This window comes from Sparus aurata, chromosome 8, assembly GCF_900880675.1.
Source record: "Sparus aurata chromosome 8, fSpaAur1.1, whole genome shotgun sequence".
Classification (NCBI taxonomy): domain Eukaryota; kingdom Metazoa; phylum Chordata; class Actinopteri; order Spariformes; family Sparidae; genus Sparus; species Sparus aurata.
In genome coordinates this window covers 31,156,263-31,179,062 of record NC_044194.1, presented here as the reverse complement: position 1 = coordinate 31,179,062, position 22,800 = coordinate 31,156,263, and the positions used below count along the sequence as shown (strand labels likewise).

The following is a 22,800-nucleotide window of genomic DNA, read 5'->3' as shown; positions in this document are numbered from 1 at the left end:
TTAGGTTAAAGTCCCAGCTCCAGAAACTGCGAGTACTGTTGGAATGTGACCGAGTTACCTGCAGGTATCAGCCAAGCCATCTCGTACTCCAATATTTGTCTGTTCCAAAACTACAACGGAACAATACCCGGCCTCTGAGTCGAGCCAGGCTTTCACACTTCACTACGATGCCAAGTACAGCAGCGCTGAATCCAGCCTTCAGTCTTCACTTTCACAGCCTGCCTTGTGCTGCTTCTCAAATCAAAACATAATCAGCGCTTCTGTCTCTCTGGTATTTTAACACTGCTATTTCTTTTCTCTGTCACCTCTCTGCCACATTGGATTGTTATCATGTTCATAATCATATTTCATGGTCCTTACTTTTGGTTAATTCTGCAGTTGTTATTCTTAGTTTGCTCTAAGTCAGTGATAATTTCCTAACAATTCACCACACAAACTATATACAGAATTGTACATGATTGCTAAAGTTGCCAACGTCACACTTAACAGTAACAGCTCTCCAAATTTGTTTGACCTCATTAACCTTTTAATCTCCTTCTCTGGCTGGACACACACTTGACGTTGCTGTTGCAAAGACAACTGGATCAATTCTGTTTTCCACAGAGTCGCAAATAACAACACAGGACAAAACCTGAGTTTATACAATCATCTGGACTATAATCGAAATGGTGACCATGTGCCTGGTGGCTGGCAAAACTGTATAGTGATGGCGAGGTTTTCGATATAAACGCAGATTGTTTTGTTATTCTATATTCTATTACATTCTACAATCAACAATAACAACATGATGCAGTGTTTCCTCTACATTCATTTAGGAGTGGCGGCCCGCAGAGTCCTGCAGTGGGTCGGGTGTCGCGAGTGCTGAGGTAAACTAGATAACTATCTTGCTTAGTATCTACTCTTTGGAGTAGATTCCCCCCCCCCCCCCCCCCAGAACTCACTGGTGCCATCGACGTTAATTACTTGCGAGAGCGCGGCCTTGAAAGTGACATCATGTCAAGCACCCAGGCACCAGGTCGGAGAGTCAGAGGAGTGTCATCTTGAAAATAGGGCAACGACTCATCGGAGAAAAGGTAGATTTATTAGCTCAAGAAAACGTATAATAGATTTTATAAGTTCAATAGGCATTCGCAAAATATTGATGGCCAGCTAAGGTTACGTAACATATCGGTAGCTTAATTAATTGGGCCCGGTGCCAACTCAACCCAGTGTCGCTAACGTGAGTAAACTAATTGATAGCATTAAGCGAATATATACACGCCATGATGTAACTGCTGACTGCATTTTTAGATGAGCTTGTTTAAATATTTCTCAAAGAAGAGAAAGACACCTGATGAAGATGACACTAGTCAGGTATCATTAGCCTTTTACTGACTCAAATGATGATGGTTAGGTAAAAAATTGTGTTCAGCATGTATGCTGCTGAGCATCAGCGGGCCACCTCTTGGAGGATTTTCGTACAACAGAGCCTTAGAGCTCTTCAATAAAAAAACCCAGAAAAATTCATTGTTCTGAGCCTGGGTGCAAACTTTGCCACTGATTCTACAAAAAGTAAAATCTGCAGTCAAGTGTCATTTGTTTACGCCGCCATGGCTCCCCGGAGAGCCTGCCCCCACTGCTGAAAAAAATCCTAGAGGAAACACTGTGATGATATGTTGAATTAGAAAACTTGTCTATTGCCAGGTTACGCCGCCTCTGTTGAACATGAAGTATTCCACAAAAAGAAGACCATTTTGTAGACAGCTATGACACAGGGCTCAAAGGTACAAAAACATCTTTGCTAATCTTATTGTGCTGTTGGTGACAGACTCTCCCAACAGACAGTTCAGAGCTTGCTAACAAACATAAGGCAAGCTTGCTAGCTAGGAGGACTTCTTTCCCCCCTCCACTAACTCTTTAAAGCAACTTGCTGGGAAGAAGAAATGGGGCCGAGCGCTGAGAAAAAGGGACTTCTGAAAACCTATAGAGACTAAAGAGAACTAGCATGTTTTAAGTAATTAAAAAAAACATTAAAATGTTTTAAATACTGTAAAACAGGGGTGCCCATAATTTTTTAGCTAGCAAGCTACATTTAAAATGACCAGGTCAAAATGATCTACCTGCATGAAAGAAATACTAAACATCTATTTATTTATACATATACTGAGTATACTTTATATAACACAATGCATAACTGATTTTGAGATTTTCAGTGACTGAAAAATGAACTCTCCCTGTGTGCGTTCTTTCATGGGCAGTAATGGTAATAGCTCCTCTTCTTCAGTCATCTGTAAACACCATCCAAATAAAAACGCACAACTGGGCTGTATCGCTGGTGTCTGTAGACTTGTCTAATTGCAGTGAGACACACTTGCAGTCTGCAATGTCTCTCCGAAGCTGCTGTGTCAAATCCTCTGCCATTACTTCACAGCCCTGTGTAAGTACTTCTTGATAGCTGAGGAGCTTTGATTGATGATAATATTTCTAGTTTGTTTTTAAATTCTGAAACAAGGAGGCAGCTGCCTCAACGAAGGCCTCTTTTATCATCTCTCCATCTTGGAAGGACTGCTTATGCTAAATGATAGAGTGACTCACCCGTAACAATGATTCGGTGGTGAAATTTGCTTGTGAATTCCGCTGTGTGAAAAACGTCTGTTGTCCGATTAACTGTGATTTTAGTTCCCTCCTTTTTCTCTTTCTCAGCTGTCAGGGAAGTCAGCGTCGTACTTTTTATGAACAGTTTGAAAGTGCCTCTCAACATTCCCCTTCTTCGGAATAGCGATGGTAGTTTGATAAATCAGACAAATGCACTTTGTAAAAAAAAAAAAAAACTGTGAAAAAAAGTCCTCCTCCCATTCTGCGTGGAAGTGGTGTGTTTCGGGTGTTTCACTTGGTCCAGCTTGCCCACTCATTTATTATATCCATTCTTTTGTTGATATCAATTGAAGCCTCTAACTAGGTCACTCAGATCGCTTGGGTTTTGCAGTAGCTAGCGCTTTTGCGCATGCATGGTGACCCGTGACCTGTGACAAGTGACGCGTAGAAGAAGAGATCTCAGACTGGCCGTCCAGTACGTCAGTCAGGTGGCAGAGATTCAATTTTGCTTTTTGGAGATCCATTCATTCATTATTTGCTGCTTTATCTAAAAAAGCAAATTAGACTGTCACGCGATCTACCTACCTACCCACCTTTGCAATCTACCGGTCGATCGCGATCAACGTATTGGGCACCCCTGCCGTAAAAAAAACGCAGTTCTAACTTTCTGAGCAGCTTTGCTTATCCAAGCGTCTAAAACCACATTTAACATGTGGCTGCACAGATGTATTTTGCTGTGTCACCTACTGGAGTGACTGGGCCTTAACCCAGGGAATAAAAGTCATCGTACAAACTATGCCATTTTGTTTCCAGTAGTTTTGTAAACAAAAATATATTGTAACGTGTTGGGGAAAGCCCATGGATGCTAAAATCCATAGTGGGCGTGGTTAGCGTGTTGTTGTCACACCGTGAGTGAAAGTAGTGGGTCGCCCACTTGTCTGTGTTCAGAGTAAATAAATGGCATCACTCTGGAGATGGAGCTTGTCAACGATAGCTCTTCTTACTTCTTGCTGCTGATCGGTACAATACATTTTCATTCAAAATCTTTGGTACTCTTCAACTCTTTCTGGTTACAGACATAGAGGTTAAGTCAGTTTTATCAATTGTCAGAAAAAATGACATTAACCAACATATTCTGTCACAGCATATAATATATCTCATCATAGCTTTTAGGCTTGTAAGGCACGAGGCATTTAGAGTTGGGCCCAACAAACCCCAGCTGAGAAGAACCCTCCCCCTGATCCTCTTCTTTCTATGTCGGCTGCGGTCTGGGTGCTGAACACACTGTTACGCCCCTCACATTCGTTATGTGTGAAATTTGGATCAGCTGGGGTATGCAGGGCTGGGAGCCAAGAAAGCTGGGAAGAGAGACAGAGGGGCCCATATGTGAGAGGGCCTGAAACAGGATCTAGTTGACTGTGGATCCCTCTGGTTCTCTCCCAGGCCATCACTCGGCTGTCTTTGTATCCCTCCTGCTACTTGTCCACAGAGGCTGTTTACCAAACAGGAAGCTAAAACCCCAGGCTGAAATAATAATGGTTGGAAGCCTCTTTGTGTTGATATCGTTCTCCTTTCACAAAACTGACTGGGGTCACCACAAGATACATCGAGTTAGATTTATGACCTTTTATAATATTTTAATGGTAACTGGAACCAAGGCTAAGAGCAACTTAAAACCTAAAAACCTGCCAAAAAAACAGCCAAATCAAGAAACACAAGATCTAACTGTCTTAGATTATTCTTTATTAATTCCTGTTGTTGCAGATAGAAGGGAGGCTTAGGCAGTCATAGCCAACACTATGGGGCTTCAGACTGAGAGCCACAATGGCTGTAAGAAAGTTGGAAATTGAGAGGGACAGACAAACAAAGTATTGGTTTTCATCTTTTTGCAGGATTTGTTCACAATTAGAAGAAACTCAAACAGCAGCAAATACAGCAATATGACAACAGATAATACAGCTATAATCGCAGAGTTACAAGGTAGAAGAGCTTTGAATCCTAATTCAATATTTCACACTACTCAAAATTAGTCTGGGATATTTTAGTGTTTCTCTGGATAGTTTATTCTGTGATATATCTGAATGTTCATTTTGTGTTTTGTGAATATTTTATTTTATAAAATAATGTGACTCATTTCATTTGACCTTTATTACATATCCATGCACATATGCATTCATATCCCAATATCCCTAACTCATTTTGATTAGCGTACTTTGTATTAATTCTACAGTTGCACTGTGCACAGTTCACTTCATCCACAAAATCTGCACTGAAAACGTGAAGATCAATTTTGATAATCTTACAGCTGAACAGCTGTGCAGGACTTCCACAGTACAATCCATATCTGTTCATTACTTGTTATTTACAGGCCCCATTCACACGGGGCATGGTTCAATATGTCAATAGACGACAGAAGTGAAACCGGATCTTCCGGGTTCTGCTACAGAAGTAAGAAAACCTCATTCAGTTTCTGTTGACATATGCAACAACGGCAAGACCCAACAAACCAGCCTTCGAACAGTCTTTGTCAACAGTATGTCATGTGGCCGTTACATTCTTATGGAAGATCTATCACTGTCTAACTCTATTGGATATTTATGTTATAAAAGTACTAAAAGTTTCTTCGTAGGAACTGTAGTTTTTTTTTCGTGCTCACATAGTAATAATTGTTTAATATTTTTAAAATTCATAACTGCAATAATAGGAGTTGATGTTGAGTTGCCTTAAAAATTGACAGTAAACTTAAGGAACAGGCCTCATGTTTTTAAAAAGACCACTTAAAAAAATGCTGCAGTGAGTTACAGAAGCTGGTGAAACAGATGCCAGCCAAGACGAGCTGTCAGCTCTGTATACAACACTACTTATGTGCGTTTGTGTTAACGGTGGGCTATATGACATAATAATAACACTATCTTTCACTTTTTGGATGTTGATTGTGTGATGCCAATGCTTGTGTAAAGTATTACACCTTCTTTGAAGTTTTTGGAGGAGTAGCCTGCCCTGTCCTTATGTAAGTAAAGGCCCCCACACACCGCCCAGACGTCCAACTGCCTTATCCGACCACTCTCCGACCACTCCGTTGCCTCTTGTCTGACCCGTTCGGCAGAAAAGTTGCATTGAACACACCGCTTCGACGTTCTGCCTACGCCACAGTAGCGTGTACGTTCTGCGCTTGCGCGAGATGCAATAAGCGGGTGGCGCTTGTGTTGTGAGTTGTAAACGAGAACCTTATGCACGCAACTCTCTTTACTTTCGATCAAAACGAAACTTAACTATTTCCGATAAAAAACAGCTGCATACTAAACATGCAGCGAGGCATTACCAGACGAACAAGAATTAATTCGTCCTGAACGGACTTAACAACTAGTCTGGTGCCACTACTGCAAAACATGAAAACGGGGAATGACGGAACGGAGTGCATAGAAAAACAAAGCGCACACAGTATTCCGTCCCTCCCACACACCGCGCTGATTCGCCAGCACAACGCCAATCAGAACCGCCATTCAGCTGGCACACAACCAATCAGAGGATCCAATGGCTCAGACGTCCGACGGCCCTCCTCCTCAGACTTCGCATGCTCAGTCGGACCTGACAACGTCCGCGCGGCTCCGAAAGCTTCCGACAGAGCCGAACACACCAAACATATTTGTTCCCGACCTCGTCCGAGCCTCTCCAAACGCTTCAGACGTCCAACGGTTGGGCTGGTGTGTTCCTGCCTTAAATATGCAGTGTTGGGAAAAAAAGCGTTACAATAAACGGCGTTACTTTTTTCAGTAACGAGTAATCTAACTAATTACCATTTCCATTGTTACAACGCCGTTACCGACTATTAAATGTGGCGTGTTACAAACTGAAGCTGCTCATTGAAGCTGTTGTCAACCGCTGTTTTATAGGGGTGGGAAGATCGATCCAAATATCAATGGTATCGATACCAAGGTGAGTATTGGTATCGGATCGATACTAGCATGATGAGATCGACATTTTTGTTGTAGTTTCTCTTCTATAAATTCAGCAAATCACACGTATTTCTTCACAGAGTTTGTGTGAGCGCAGCGTCTCTGAGTCCTTAAGCGCAGTGCTCCTCTACAACTCTCTCACTCCGCTCACTCAGGTTCACTGTAACTGCAACTCAAATATATACTTATATTTAGATATATAGCCTACCTCAAGAATATGATAACCCTTTTGTGTATCTGTTGAAGCAACATTAGTATTCCTATTAAGGCTACATGCAGATAGGTTATAGATTTAATTATGTTAAATATAATTTTCTTATTTGGCTAAAATCTTTGTCCTGTGTCAAAAGTACAAAATCATTTATTGATCAGAAATTGTCATGTAAAAAGTATCAGTATCGGTATCGGTATCTGCAATACTGGCCCTGTATTTACTTGGTATGGGATCGATACCAAAATTTGCAGTATCGCCCACCGGCAAAAATATCGGGGAGAACAGGTGCCGGGCTGCCATGCAGACAGACATTTTCTAAATACATGGATGCCGAGTACGCTAGAATGAATGCCGAGCTCAAAAGAGGGAATAATTAAAAGTAACGCAATAGTTACATTTTCCTGGTAACTAGTTACTTTAATAGTGGAGTAATTCCATTACTAACTTAGTCACTTTTTGGAAGAAGTAACTAGTAACTATAACTAATTACTTTTTTAAAGTAACGTGCCCAGCACTGTAAATATGTCATAATAAAACAAGTAAATGGTATGTAAACTTATCAAAAAGAGACATGGGAGAATAATATGCATTCTCAACAGCATACATTTTTCCAAAAAAATTAATAGGGCCTTTATTACACTGTATAAAAGTACAGCAGTCCAAGACTGATGTGACTTGTTACAAGATATATACTGTAAGGACAAGTAATAAGACAACAACTTAACTTTTGAAGATTACTGTATTGCAAAATCCTTGCTGTGACACAACATCACATTTGATGACTATGACACCAATGTACCACCCACGCATAGCTTGTGTATGTGTGTGTGTGTCCATGTAGACAGCCAAACCCACAGTTCCTCCACTTCTTTGTCGACTTCCCTCCATCTGTAATGCTGTTAGCCACATTCTGTAACCAAGTTCATTCATACTTGAACCAACATCCTGCAGCTCATTTCCAAATCAAATCATCCAGAACACACAGATGTGTTATTGTGCGTCCTGGGGTTAACAAGAAAACTCTCCTGGGAAACTGTGGGAATCCGGCTTTAACAACAAGTACTTTTCACATGTGCACATTCTCCGTCACTGAACAACATGGGAGATGTTTTCAAATCCAGGCCACACAGGGCATCACTACTCTGCACAAACTGATTTTTAAATTGTCAACCTCTCATCCTGAGCAGCTGAGCGCACTGGATGCCCAACATGCTTTACCTCCTTTCAACCTGTACTGATGACCCACACTCACACTGAAATGACAACACACACAGACAAGCAGATGCAGACAGATGGGCAGGTGTGCATACATTGGTTTGGCTTGGGCTAATACACTCATACTGCCACACATTCACATCCTCACTCATGGGACAAATGTATAAGTTCCCAACTTACCTACAACCATCAATGTAAACTCAAACCCTCTTTTGACTGACTTCCGATACACCTGGTTGGGGAGGTTGGCGAAGCCCACATAGCCCTCCAGGTTCCGCTGCTGAAGGAAAACACAAAACACACAAACACTTTCTGTTAAAGCAAGAATCACACAGCCTGAATGAATAATAAACTATACAAGATGAGCTCTGCACACACGGATGCATGTGTGCAACACATACACAAACTCTGTAACTATGTTTTTTTACGAGTGTAAAACACACAGTTGTGAACCTACAATTAGTGCTTTTGTCCTGCAGCAACAGAGCCCCTTTGAAGAGAAGTGCAGCTGGGATAAATACAAGAGGAGAAATAGGCTGTCTTAAGGGGAAAAGAGGTGAGGGGAGGCGCATTTACAGAAAGAAATATCAGGCTTTAACTGAGGAGGCAGGAAAAAGGAAATGGAGTCAACCCTTGATCAAACCAGAAATCTAAAACAGAAAAGTAATTCAAGCCAATAAACAAAGCTAACTGGTTCCTCTTTAAACCTGAGTGGAGAAGGACAAGGAACCACAACCAAACAAATTTAATCCTACATGTTGAATAGTGTCCATCCCTTCCATCGTGTAAGACAGGCCCTGGTGAAGGCAGACTCTTTCACTCTTGACGCCGAGGTATCTCTTCATCCTTTGCTACCATCCCCATCTCTCTGCCTCGCTCTAACTCGCAGCCTGCTGTCAGATAACAACCCCCCTCAAACCACTGTGCACGCTACGTGAGGCAAACACAATTGATTGTTGGCCTGCCTGCCTGCCTGCGAGTGGCCTCTCAAGCTCTGTCATGCATGGCACTGATAGAAAAGTGCAGTTCTGCACTGATAGGTCTGCTGAAAGAGCCGGACTCAGATCTGACTCGCACTCCCAAATGAACCCCTCCTTGGTTGTGACAACATAAAACAGGTCACTATGAGTTCATGTCCATGCTACTGCAGATAACTTTCACTCTGTTGATTGTCACATCTAGGTGTCTGTACTTGGACACTAGGTGCAACACTCTTATCAGTTTGTTTCACTCAATAATTACTGATGAGTGCAAGTATATTGACTATGTACCACCATTACAACATCACAATCATACATTGTCAAGTTGTCATGGATCCAGTCAGGAATAGTTAAGTTGCTTGAAAGATGTTATCAATTATTCCATCAAAGGTGTTGTCTAACAACCCCAAAGCCCCCAAACTGACTTGTCACATAATCTGTATGTGCAGAAACAGAAGATTGTGGTTTATTTGGCCAGCCCATGTTTTCTAGATATTTACTGACCATTAATAGCTATATTAGCCAACAACACAACTTTATGCCCTTTCCACAAATCCTGTCCTGCGTCCAGAATTTCATTGAATACGTCACAGACATGTAAAGAATACACTCAGCATTATGAAAGACAAATGTCATGAGGAGAGATGAGGCTGGCAGTAGCAGCACTGCAGAGACAGCCACCTCTCTAAACTTCCTGTGTCAAGCTCCCAGACCAGCTTCTCCTCACTGGCCTCAACATTCCATACAACCCTCAGTTAAAAAGCAAACAAACAGCAAACAGGTCAAATCCCAAAATTGTGTAGACAGTGTAACTTAGTGGTCAAAAATGCTGGCTTAGTGAAAGGAAACCTGAAATAGAGAAGACACTATTCAAATGTAGCACATTTGTATTACGCTAATGGATTTTTTTGTGGCTTATTTAGTCTCATTTTGGTCATATTCCTGGATTTCTTGATTATTCAAGGTGGTGTAATGCTCATGTTTAAACTTAATGTCCAGGTTGCACACCTGTGCTTGTGCTCGTGAATGAGCAACCATTCCATGCCAATGCACACCTCTTCCAAATGTGTCAGGTTTAAGGAAATGTGCAGAGCAGTCACAATAGTTATACAAACTGTTCTTTGGGGGTCAAACATGCTTCAGCAAGGTACATATTGCCTAGTGTGAGTGTGCCCTAAGACAAAGCCCAAAGCGAATCAAGCTTCTCTTATGCAGCAACATTTGGAGAAACTTGGGAAACTTGGAGTCACGTAGCAAATTAGAATTTTTCACAGCCCTAATCTCAATTCTCACAATAATCTGGTATTTTGTAGGCATATCTTCAAGAGGTGACCTGAGACGAGCCAATAATCACTATTGAGATAAGGACATTTCTTTGTACTCTGCTATGTTTGGTCTGCTTGTGTTATTTGGGGAAACCAGTGATTGATTTTTGGTTCAGACAATGATGCGGGGCAAATTGCTCGGATTTGCCACACTACAATGCATCATTAGCAAAGAGCAGTTTACGATACATTCAGCTAACAGTTTCTCATTTAAAGATGGTGCAGACCAACGCTTTGACCAGCTGAAATTACAAACATTGTATTTAAAGTATGCAAGTGCTCTCTGGCGTCTGTGGCCAAAGGTTAGCCTGTAATTCCAACAAATACAACAGAGTGACACATCTCTGTAGCAGATTCTGTCATGTCAATTTCAACAGTTTCGTTCTCTCTTTCGTTAGTCTTTTAATATATATCAAATCAATAATTCAAGTGGAATAACTAAATAGTTTTGGTATTTGGATTACGTAACTTGTGAAAACTAATGTGTACAAAATGTTGTGGTCTACAGTAGAGCACGAACAACATATTGGTTGGCTGATATCATTGGCTTATATTGTCCATAGGAAAGAAACAGGTGCTTGAAGTTATTTGTAATTAGTACATTTCAAGTAAGGTTTACTGTTTCAGAGCAGTGATGTCATTTTAGACAATAAAATGTATAGTTAAACTGTAAATCATCTTGCCTCAGTTGTCACATCTTTGTAAAAAGCATTTGATAACCACATCTGAGTAGTCATTGCAGAAAACTATGTGTACAGCCAATATCAAAACAGAATTTTTCTTTTATCGCTATAACAATATTGATATCGGCTCCAAAAAAGTAATATTGGTCATTCATTATAAATATTCATTTATAGATACCTACAAAAATATACATGTTGGATTGGACTCGTATTGGCCAAAATTTAATATAAAAAAGGACCTAGATCAGGTCCACAATATCTTGATCTGAACAGCTGAACATATACATGATATAACTACTAACAAAAACAACCTAAAGCCTTGTATGCAGGTGTATGAAATAATGTGTGCTTTGATTACCACAGTTTCCAACCATTGCACAATTTCATAAAATTGTTGAAAGACAATAAAATGTCATGTCAGGGTGTCAGAACTGTGATGCTGAAACTGTTGTTAATAAGGAACTTCTGTCACATCACACTAGCTGAACTATATTCTTCTAGATACTATCCATTCCCCATAGCTGAGTATCAATTCAAGAGAACTCTAGCTTACACATCAACATCACCAGTGGATGTTATGGACACGCCGAACGTGGAAAAACAGGAAACAATCCATTGGCCTCATCAATACTCTGTGATGCATGCAGGCATATCTACTCTGAACAAGCCTGAAGCGCTTTCCACCATTTCCATGTTTGATCCACCCACATAAGTTTTGTGTGTGCGAGTATGCATGTGTTACATAAGGTGCTGCCTCTGATGGTCTGGCCACTTGAGCTGTAGCTGCACTGTTTCCAGTACAGGTAATGTGACACACTGGGTCAGTCATTTCACCAGGAAGAAATGATCAGAGCAGGTTTACAGTGTTTAGCCAAAACAATTTTCTGTGTGTGTGTGTGTATGGGAGTCTATGGATGAAAGGGTCCACTACAAGTGTTAAACTTTGTGTGTGTATGTGTGTGTGTGTGCCCGTGTGAATGCATCAACATACAGTGTACATGTTCATGTGCACATAAATGAAAAACCCCTGTGTTTGTAGCACACAATGGGGTTTGTATACAAGAGACACACATGATTGAAACATTATATTTCCATCTGAACAATAATTACCACCATTAGTAATATTGTAATACTTGCAATTGTGCAATGGCACTTCCCCCTGATCCAATGCATTATCATCAAGATGGTTCTTTTACATAAGAAAGTGACTAACAGAGAGAAAGACAGGCAGGGCGAAGTAATGGGGAATGTGAGAGAGGAAGGCTAGTCTAATGTTAACCCCTCCCCCAGTCCAGCCAGTGGCGATAGTAGCTGCCTGGTTCACTGACATCATCTGTACTGCCAAGTCCTCCCCCCTCATGCATTCAGCAGCTGATGCTGAGGTCCGCTCACTGCTTCCATCAGCTGATTTAAACATTCAGTTATTACATCCTGAATATTAATTATGTATTAAATATTGCATCACTCAACATTGCAGAAGGAGGACAGAAATCATGTGTGAACAGCGCCTGTGTCATTTCTATTTTATTTTTAGCACTGAGCACAAAGTGGTTACTCCTCCTTCACTACGTCTATAGGTGCACGTAGTTTATGCCCACCCCCTAAGTGTAATACCAAGGAAAGTCAGTGCCAATCCCATCAGATTGTATCCCAAACACAATCAGTGCAAAAATAATGTATGCTATGTTGTGTGATGAGTAATCAGTCAGTGCTAAATGTCTGTGTCAGAACCCCTTATCAAAGCAAGCCAGATGTGGTCAGTCAGCAGGGTTCATCTTGCCAATGCAACTGTTCCAATAGTCAAACCAAACTCCATTCAGCACCTAAACAATTTAATGAAGACTTGCAATGTGGTATAAGTACATAAATGCAATTTGGCAAAATATTTTAATATGTCAAATGGTAAATGGTTCAGCCACTGTTATGATATGTACAATGCAGACCACCAAGCAACGTTTTAGCTCATTAAATAGACAGAGTTTTCGTTATACTTAGTACGGAATTTGAGACAAGGGAGCAAATCTCATTTGGGCTCTGGTAATCAAAGCAAAAAATGAGGCTACACCCTGTGTTATGTTAAATTACATACGTTAAGTAATTAAGTAATTACATTGTCAAAGTCGGTGTGAAAACTCGTCTTAATAATTTACTGTGACCCGTGTCTGTCTCCACAACAGCGAGCCATAATAGAGACCAGACCACGTACCCCTGATACGTGCTGCTCTGCTCTGGGTTCCCTCAAGCCACCCCCCCTCCACATAACAGGCATTAACATTATAGTGATATCTTTTAGTAAACAAGGACCAAACGGTGATTTAGGCACAACACAGTACCCACCACACTGCACAAAAATGCAAAGTATGTTATAGTACCACCACCCACAACGTCGATGGCTCGGCTACACAGAGCTGGGAGGCGTGAGTCATTTTCAAACGATAGCCTTTGCTGAAATACATGTTGTTGGTGTTACACACTACGCCGAAGTTATCAGGAGACTTTATCAATTTGTAATATGGTGTGAGTTAGTTTTTTATCCAAGTATCTCTTTTTGTAGGTATCCAAAAAATCCTTAAACGGGGAGATTTCCATAGGAGCTTGGTGTACAGGTCTCTCCATAACGCTATACGAAAGGGTCGGCACCAGCAGTAAAGGAATACGGTTGAACAGGGTATTCAATGTGTATTTCAAATCATGGCCTATTGAACACACACGTACTGTTAACAGCTGAACATTGGTATATCATATTTCGAAGACAAATGGACTTACAGCGATGCTGGGAACCGCGGTCTCTGGTCGCTCGATCATTGTGCTATGCTGTCACCACCCAGCCTGCAACGGACAGTCACCGAGGCATAAACTGATGAACGTCCAAAAGAATGACGGAGCGGAGAGAAACACGCCGTTTTTCAGCCCCAAAAACCTTAGTTTGGTGTACACAAAAGGAGGCGAGGTGCGTCTGAAAATGAATGAATGAGATTAAATTACATATGGCCGCTCTCGGATACTACTACCAGATGTAGTTCGGTGGAGAAAATGTCCCGACTGTTTTTCCTCAGGAGCCAAACAAGCAGACGTTCTACATAACATATCCGGTGTAACTTTTCACAATAAGACACATATTTGAAAATGTAGATGTGCTCACATCTGCATGGTAGTAGGATTGACATAAATAGGTCCAGCTTCAAATATGCATGGTTAATTCCCCCATACACGTATTCAAGCCTTTAGGAATAAAACGGAATTCAGTACCTTATGGTGAAGTACAATGAGGGCTAACGATCATAGGGTGAGATGCAGGCTCTCATTTTGAAAGTAAGAACATTCAACTTCCGGCCTGCGACTTGCTGTGTCTGACCAGCTTAATGCACCTGTAGGGGGACCTGGACCCACCTTCCCATTGGTCAAACAGGACTGTGATCGGCCCCTGACCGTGTGTGTGTGTGTGTGTGTGTGTGTGTCAAAATTCGCTGCCATCACACACCGCTGTGAACGACGTTACTACAATGGACAAGGCGGTAAATGCGACCTGACATTAATTTGGCCAAACCAAGGAGTATCAATTGAGACAGAAGTGTAATTGCTTGAACAGCCATACAGTTAGGTAACTGTAGGCCTTCTTTGAAACATGGGCTTATCAAACATAATGTAGGCCAGCATTTAGGTTGAGCATTGACTCTGATGAGTCTGAAGAGCATACAGCAATGTATTTATCACATATGACAAAAATGATATGAATGCGCTTGTGGTCAAGACTTTGTGGAGGCTGGGGTAGGACATTCAGTGGTCCGCTGGCGCACTCTAGTGGCAAAAAAGCAACTACAGACTGACCAGCAAATTTCTTCACAAATAAGAAAATAACCAAGAAAAGCAATCATTCTAACCTTAGTTTAGTATATGCTTATCACTTGTGCTGTAGTCCAAATGTGGCTGTAGGTGAACAGCATTTTTCGGCCAATTTAAATATACTGACGTGTATGTTAAAAGTATTTTTAAAAAGCTATGAAATACAGTTCATGTAAATGTAGATATAACCCTAACCCTTATGCAAAAGTATTAATAAATATAATTCATAAGCATATAAAACAAGTGTATGTTTATAAATGTTTATTTAAAATAAAATGTATGTAGCAATATTATGTACTGACATGACTAAAGTAAAACATTTGAGTCATATGTTCTGAATTGTTTCTACATTTGTTGAAGTACTGTATTTGAAGTTACTTTCACTTATACTCACTACTTGTGTTTCATAGCTGAAGTTACAGTTAAATTGCAAATTGCATGCTCCATCTGTCAAAGGGCAGGAGTGACTGTTTTTTAAGTATTTCATATTGTTGTTGTTGAGTACTGTGTTTTTATTTGCATCAGTTTGTTTGTATAACTGTTATCAATCATGGACAATGATCATCAGCACCCTCTCCATCACACAGTAGACAGACAGCGAAGCACCTTCTCTCACAGACTGCTCCAGCTCGATCTGTCGAAGGGACAGAAGGGAGGGTTTTCCTCCGACCTAATGTTACCTAAGGGTTTTAACACCTGTTATTTAACAAAGCTGAATAGAGTTTATTGACAGAGACAGATTGTGGTTGACAGAAGGACATGGTTTGCTTGAAAAAAAAAAAAATTTCCATGAGGAAAACATCACCTGACATTTAAATTTAAATTCCCATTGGCAATACAAATTGAAGAAATCTGGACTTATTGCTCATTTGTAAACACAACGCTTATCAGTCTATAGGCAAGAATCTAAAGGTTTATTAATTAAATTTCTATTCAAATTCACTTTATTGGCATGAATACCACAACAACAATATTGCTAAAGCACCAAGAACCACGAAAAGAGTACCCAGCACTAGAACAGCCACGACTGTCATTTTGACCATTTTCAAATAGATGTGCAATAACTTTGTTGAATGAAAAACTGCAATACTGCTGTTACACGACTTTCCGTTAAAGTGTCTGTATTTTAATCTAGAATAGTTTTTATATAAATTACACAAAAGAAAAAGAAAATATGATACGTTTTACATATTTCTGCTATAAGCGCTCATATTGACCGCACATCATTTTCGCGGGGGTTTGCTACTTCATTGTCTCTCTTGTCTCTAACTTTGTTAGCGGTCTCCAGCTGTGCTTCTTGGTGAATTTACTTGTAAGTGAATTATGATATAGGTGTATTATATAGCCTGGTTGGCACCATAGGCAAACAAAAACGGGAGTTCCCCCTCCGTGAAACGGCAAGCAGAGATGTTCTACACAAGGTGCTGAAGTGATGCGACTCTGTGTACCAGGGAAAGCCGAGGAAGAATGTCTGCATCCTGAGCACCACAGGTGTGGGCACCTTGTGTGGGGCGAAGACAAGGCCAGAGTCTGTGATGCACTATAACAACACCAAGTACGGCGTGGACATCCCGGACCAGATGGTGAGGGCGTACTCCGTCAAAGGCGGTACGCAAAGATGGCCAGTGGCGGTCTTCTATAACATCCTCGACCTGGCTGGGATCAATGCCCACATCTTGTTCAAGGAATGCATCAGCAGCGGGAGAGCCCGGAGGAAAGTCCTGCAGCAACTGGCAGAGGAGCTGAGGACAGAATACATGGAGGGGAAAGCGGCCGCGGCAGTCGGCACAAGGTGGGCAGCAGCGGAAGTAACCACCGCAGCTGCAGCAGGCACGGAGAAAGAGGCAGTGCCGGTCCGAAAGAGCTGCAAACGGAACAAAACGTCAGACACTTGACACGCCACAAGCCCGTGTGTGGTAATTGTGCAAAAGCACTAAGGGCTGTAGCATCTCCCCCGCTTGCGGTTCTGTCTCCACAGTTAGCAATCCAGTCTATGGCTAATCCGGCCTTGTCTTTGCCTCCTTTTCTGTAAAATCAACAATCAGGTCCTTGGGTTGAACAGTAGGTTGACATCTGTGACAAATTAACAATTTTGCAGTGATGAACACTGCAAAATTGTTAATTTCCTCCCAATATGAACTCTCATGCTTGTTTATAATGCTGCTGATGATAGTGGTAGTGCTGCATACAAACAAATGGGTTCTCTTGATGTCCCTGAGGAGCACAGGAGAGTTCTAAGTTCTAAAATATATTTTTTTCATGTGTGAAACAGAGTGCACATTTATTTTTATTTTTCTTCACAGGTTAAATTTTTTAGTCTGTGTTTTTTTTGTATGTGTGAAACCCAGTGAAAATTAAAGCTGCAAGCGGCGATGAATGGGCCCTTGTAGTCCACGCGCTTCGGGGCATGCTGCCGGGTGTGTCGCGTAGATGTATTCAGGGCAAGACCCCGTGAGTGATGAGTTGATTGTTTTATTGCGAAGCATCAAAATGGACCGCCCCACCAGGTGTGACATAGGTGAAAGCTTTTGATAAGTTTTGTCCACAGATGCTACTTGAAAAGTTTGTTGCATATGGGTCAAATGGACTAGGAGGAGTTCGAAAAAGTAAGTTTATAATTTTTTCACAGAGCGTTAGTGGCTCATGGGGAAGTAGTCACCTGGGTTTCATGTCATTCGGATAGACCAATGTGGAGATATTCAACATTTGCACACCAAATGTACAGGAAGTTGTTATTTAATCACTTAAGTATTGTTTGGAATATCAAAATTCTTTCAATAACTCTTTGTCAGGAGAATCCACAGATGCTGTGTGTAGAGTTTTGTAGAAATTGGTGAAATCACCTTGGAGGAGTTCGAAAAAGAATGTTTGTGACATTTGGCGAATTTGCAGGAAAAAACGATAAGCGAAAATGGGCGTGGCCTATATGACGAGATTCAGCACAATTCAGTGAAGGCATGGATATAAGGTTTTTAAATGTGCGACAAAGTATATGCGAGTCATAAGCCAAAACGCACTTCCCTTGATTATAGCGCCACCTAGTTGTGGAAATTGAGGACTGTAGTGGACTGAGCGGACATAATTCACCATTTGGTTAGTTTCCTACTCACTGACAACCGACTGTTAGGCTAGGCACCTAGTAAGCGTCAGTGAGTAACCATGGCAACAGAGGGGCTCGGTAACTTAGCAGAGGGTTACCTTGGCAACAGAGGAGTTCGAGAGTTTAGCCGTTTTTCCAGACGTTAGTGGAGTTTTGAGTTTCTTATGCTGAATAAATGACTGTAAAGCAGTCAAAGAGAGAAGTTGTTCACTTCCTATTATTCACAACTTCTTCAAGACAACAATAGATTCTGAAATTTTTCAGCAGGTGTGACGTATATTCCAAGTTTGGTAAATATTTGGAGTATGTTCAGGCAGTGAAAAATGCGGTGCTTTGGGATGAAAAAGTCATCATTCGAAAAACAATAGGGACCTCGCCAGTGTTGGGTGTAACGCGTTACAAAGTAATGCATTACACGTTACTGTAATCGTTACTGTAATCACATTAGTTTTTTTCAGTAACCAGTAGTGTAAGGCATTACTGCTTTGAATGTAGTAATCACATAACTGTTTGCCAAGCTCGTTGTTTCCTGTACATTGCTAGTCGCACGCATCACACACAACGGGCTGGTGTATAATGGAACAGTGATTGGTTGGGGTTTGCCACGAGGTATCTTTCACCATCACCGATTGGTTAGTCGCCACCCGCAAGGGGAGATGGGATAACAATGGCAGCGTCAACAACACAAGCAGAACATGCTGCTGCATGCGACTTGCCAGAAGACCGCCCGCTGCGTAAAGCCACTTTTGACGGTTGGAGATACAAACATTACTTTGAATTTGTTGAACGTAAGGAAAATAACTTGACTGTAAGGTGCACACTTTGCCTGTGTTGGAAACTTCTCTCCACCGCTGCTAACACTACCTCAAACTTAATGAAGCACCTACAGAGATAGCACGCACACACAAAGCTTGTTGCTAAGGAACCGTGGAACAACATGAATGTAACGAGAAATGTAACAAGTAATGTAGCTAATTACTTTCTTCAGGGAGTAATTTTTTTTTATTTTTGAGAATAATGTGTAATATATTACTTTTTTTTTGAGTAACCAGCCCAACACTGGACCTCGCAGGTCGAGACCTGTTCGGGCCCTAAAAATGAAAATGGCCAACTTCATGTTGGAGTGACAGTTTGGTATGGCTGATGTTTTTTGTACGTTTGGTAATGATACATATGCATACCAAATTTCGTTGGGCGGGGCTTGGATTGTTAATATTCCAGGGGGCGCTATAGAGCCTTTCGTCAGCTATCGCCAGGAGGGCATTGTCGATGATTCTACCAATTTTTGTCTTATAAAATATAAAATACTTCAATTTAAACAGCGCCACCTAGTGGTCATCTGCCAACATTTTGCACAGAGCCTCAGGGGTTCATAGGGAAGTAGTCAACTGAGTTTCATGTCATTCGGACAGACCAGTGTGGAGATATGCAACACTTTGTGTTTTGAGCAAAATGTACAGGAAGTTGTTATTTAATAACTTGAGTATTGTTTGGAATATCAAAATTCTTTAATAACTTTTTTTTTTTTGGATCAAATTTTTATTGATGGGTTAGGGTAGGGTTAGGGTTAGGGTAATATATGTGTAGATTCCATAAAAGTACAAGTTTGAAATTTAAAACATCACAGAATCTTACACCTTACAGAAACATATACAGAACAATGTCCCCGCCCTCCCCCAGCCCATGGCGACCCCCTTACCAACCCCTGCCCCTGACCTCTCAACCTCTCAAGAAAATAAAAAGTTAAATAGAAGAAAATGAAAATATACATTTATGTGTACATACATACACACATACATACATACCCATATACATATACATAAATATACACACCCATACAGGTGAATAAATTAATATAATTCAAACATAGAAAGAAGAAGAAGAAGGAAAATGATAAAAGTAATAATCACATGTTAACGCTGCACTCTTTCCTTGATCAGATTGTAAGCTACATCCCATGCTTGTAGGGTTTTCGTACTTGCTCCATGCACCCTAGCCACAGATCTCTCCATCATAACTATGTCCAGAAATGAGTTGGCCCACTGCTGCCAAGACAGTGTGTGAGGAGGTTGCCAACGCAAGGCCAACATTTTCTTTGCTGCAGTGAGACCAGCCCATAATATACGCATCTGCTGTGGAGATAATTCTAGACTAGAGTCATCGTTAAGTAAAAGTAAGGTCGGTGACAGTGGAATAGTTACTTCAAGCATGTCACTTAAAGTGGAACATAAGTGTCTCCAAAAGGCATATGCGTCGGGACATTCCCAAAACATATGTAAAAATGACCCTGGAACATTAAGTGTACATAAGTCACAGTTAGGAGATAGGATGATTTTCATGGCATGGCGTTTTCTTGGAGTGAGATACATCCTATGTATAAATTTAAAATGAATTAGTTGGTGATTAGGGTTTTTGGAAGTATCCTGTAGGTTTTCTCATACTGTGTCCCAGCAAATCTCTTCCTCATCTGTAAAGGGAATATCCCTACTCCAGTTTCTACTGCTAGTGGGACACGAGGTTGAGAGATAAATTTATAAACCTTAGAAACCATCCCACGTGTTTGCTTTTGTGCAGCAAACAATCTATGCAATGGATGTGTTAAAAGTGGTACGCCCCATGGGACACCATATGCCTTGATGGCAGATCTCAATTGCAAGTAAAAGAAAAATGATGTGCCTGGTAAATCATATTCAGCTCTTAGATCATTAAAAGCCCTTAGACCATCGTCGTCATACAAGTCTCCGAGTGTATTAACTCCTCTGCCTGTCCATTGTGGAAAGGAAAATGGTGTATTGCCAATAAGAAGAGAAAAATTATTAAACACCGGGGAATGGTTATGCCACTTGAGATCTACTCCAACATGTTTCATTACAGAGCGGCAAGTCATCAGCAAAAAAGAAATCAGAGGGCCCAGACATTTATTAACTTTTTTAGATTGTATGTTGGAGTACACCAGGTCTTGTAGTCTATGAGGTTGTGAAAGGTTTTCTTCAATTTGTCTCCAGGATACAGAAGCACTGGGATCAAACCATACAGATAAGGGGCGAAGAACAAAGGACCAGAAATACACCTTGAAGTTAGGTAGAGCTAATCCCCCCTGCGTCCTATAACGCTGAAGAGTTCTCAACTTCAACTTCTTTTTTCCATTCCATACAAATTTAGATATGCGCGAATGTAATTTTTCCCAATACCCCTTTGGAGGTGCAAGAGGAACCATAGAAGAATAGAAGTTTATGTGAGGAAGTACGTCCATTTTTACAATAGATATGCGAGCTTGCAGAGAATTTGGAAGCTTTGACCAACGTTCAAGGTCCTTCTCGACTTGATTATATATGCCTTGAAAGTTTTTTGTTGCTATAGAGGATGTAGAAGGGAATATGTCAACCCCGAGATACCTAAAATGCCTTACTACTGGGATGTTACAGGGCAGGGGTGTAGATGATATGGCTGAATTTAAGTGCATTAGTGAGGATTTAGTCCAATTGATCTTATAACCAGATAGGGAGCTGAACAAATCGAAAGTAGATAGTAAGTGTGGTATTGAGGACCCTGCGTCACCAACATAAAGTAAAATATCATCGGCATACAATGATATTCTGTGTTCTGTATTACAAAAAGTAATAGGAAGTACAGAGGGATGCTGTCTAATTTTTTGGGCCAGTGGTTCTAGAGAGAGAGTGAAAATCAATGGGGACAGGGGACAACCCTGTCGAGTGCCCCTTAATATAAGAAACTGGGTAGAGCAAATATTGCCTGTATAAACCATTGCAGAAGGGTTGGCATACAAGACCTTGATCATTTTAATGAATTCAGAACCTAACCCAAATGTGTCCAAAGCAGCCCACAGATAGTCCCATTCCAGTCTGTCGAAGGCTTTTTCAGCGTCTAACGACAGGACAGAACCGGGAGAATCAATTTTACTTGACGCATGTATGATGTGTAGAAGGCGGCGCACATTGTCAGATGCTAATCGTGTCTTAATAAATCCAGTTTGGTCGTTGTGTATTAGTTTCGTCAGGTAAATTTCTAGGCGAGTAGCAAGCACCTTAGCAAAGAGTTTGACATCCCCATTGAGAAGGGATAGGGGCCTATAGTTACTGCATTGGGAAGGATCTTTGTTAGGTTTAGGCAATACTGTGATTATAGCAGTATTAGCCCCCAAGCTGAATGTGCCTTCATTAATGGCAGTATTAATCATATCCAGCAGTGGTTGGCCAAGTATGTCCCAAAAAGTAAGATATAATTCTGGGGGAATACCATCCCAGCCTGGGGATTTGCCCTTCTTTATATGTACAAGAGCTTCTCTTAACTCCTCTAAGGAGATGGAGGAACTTAGTTTTTCTGCTTCCTCTCTGGAGAGAGAAGGCAAATCCAGACCATGAAAAAAGTTCTGACAAGTGCTTGGGTCTAATGTTACTTCAGATTTATAAAGCTCTGAATAGAATGTTTTAAATGCTGAATTAATTTCACCAGGTTCAGTGAAAGTGCGATGCGGTGATTTAATAGCCAAAATGTTAGAGTGTTTTTCATTTTGTTTTAGTCTCAGAGCTAAAAAGTGGCCTGGTCTAGGACCATTGAAATAATAAGTTCTCCTGGTTCTATGCATCAAGAACTCTGCCCTCTGCCTCAGTAGGGAGTTTAACTCAGTCCTTGTTGCAGATATTTTACCTAATAAAACATCAGTTTGTGTGCTTTGTTGTTTGGCCTCAAGTTGCGAAAGGGTATCCTCCAATTCAGTTATGTTAATTAGTCTGTTTTTTTTTAAGATGAGATGAGAATGAGATTGATGAATCTATTCTTTAATAACTTTTAAGGCGGAAATGGGCGTGGCCTATATGACAAGATTCAGCACAATTCAGTGAAGGTGTGGATATAAGGTTTTTGAATGTGCAACAAAGTATATGCGAAGG

At 41.0% G+C, this 22,800-nt stretch overlaps 1 protein-coding gene across 6 annotated transcripts in view; it reads right to left on the bottom strand.

Annotated features, from left to right (window-relative positions):
* LOC115586257 (septin-7-like) overlaps positions 1-14,024 on the bottom strand; it is a 64,911-nt gene extending 50,887 nt beyond the window's left edge. For 2 of the 6 annotated variants that reach the window (XM_030425116.1, XM_030425118.1), the window contains exons 1-2: positions 13,714-14,024; positions 8,140-8,239 (exon numbers count right to left, since the gene is read on the bottom strand). In XM_030425116.1, the coding sequence (XP_030280976.1) occupies positions 8,140-8,239; positions 13,714-13,752 (139 nt within the window). In that variant the 5' untranslated portion in view covers positions 13,753-14,024. Of the gene's footprint in view, positions 1-8,139; positions 8,240-8,714; positions 8,820-13,713 lie in introns of those variants that run through there. The other 4 variants (XM_030425117.1, XM_030425119.1, XM_030425114.1 and 1 more) reach the window with 2 other exon arrangements.
* Positions 14,025-22,800: the final 8,776 nt, after the last annotated feature.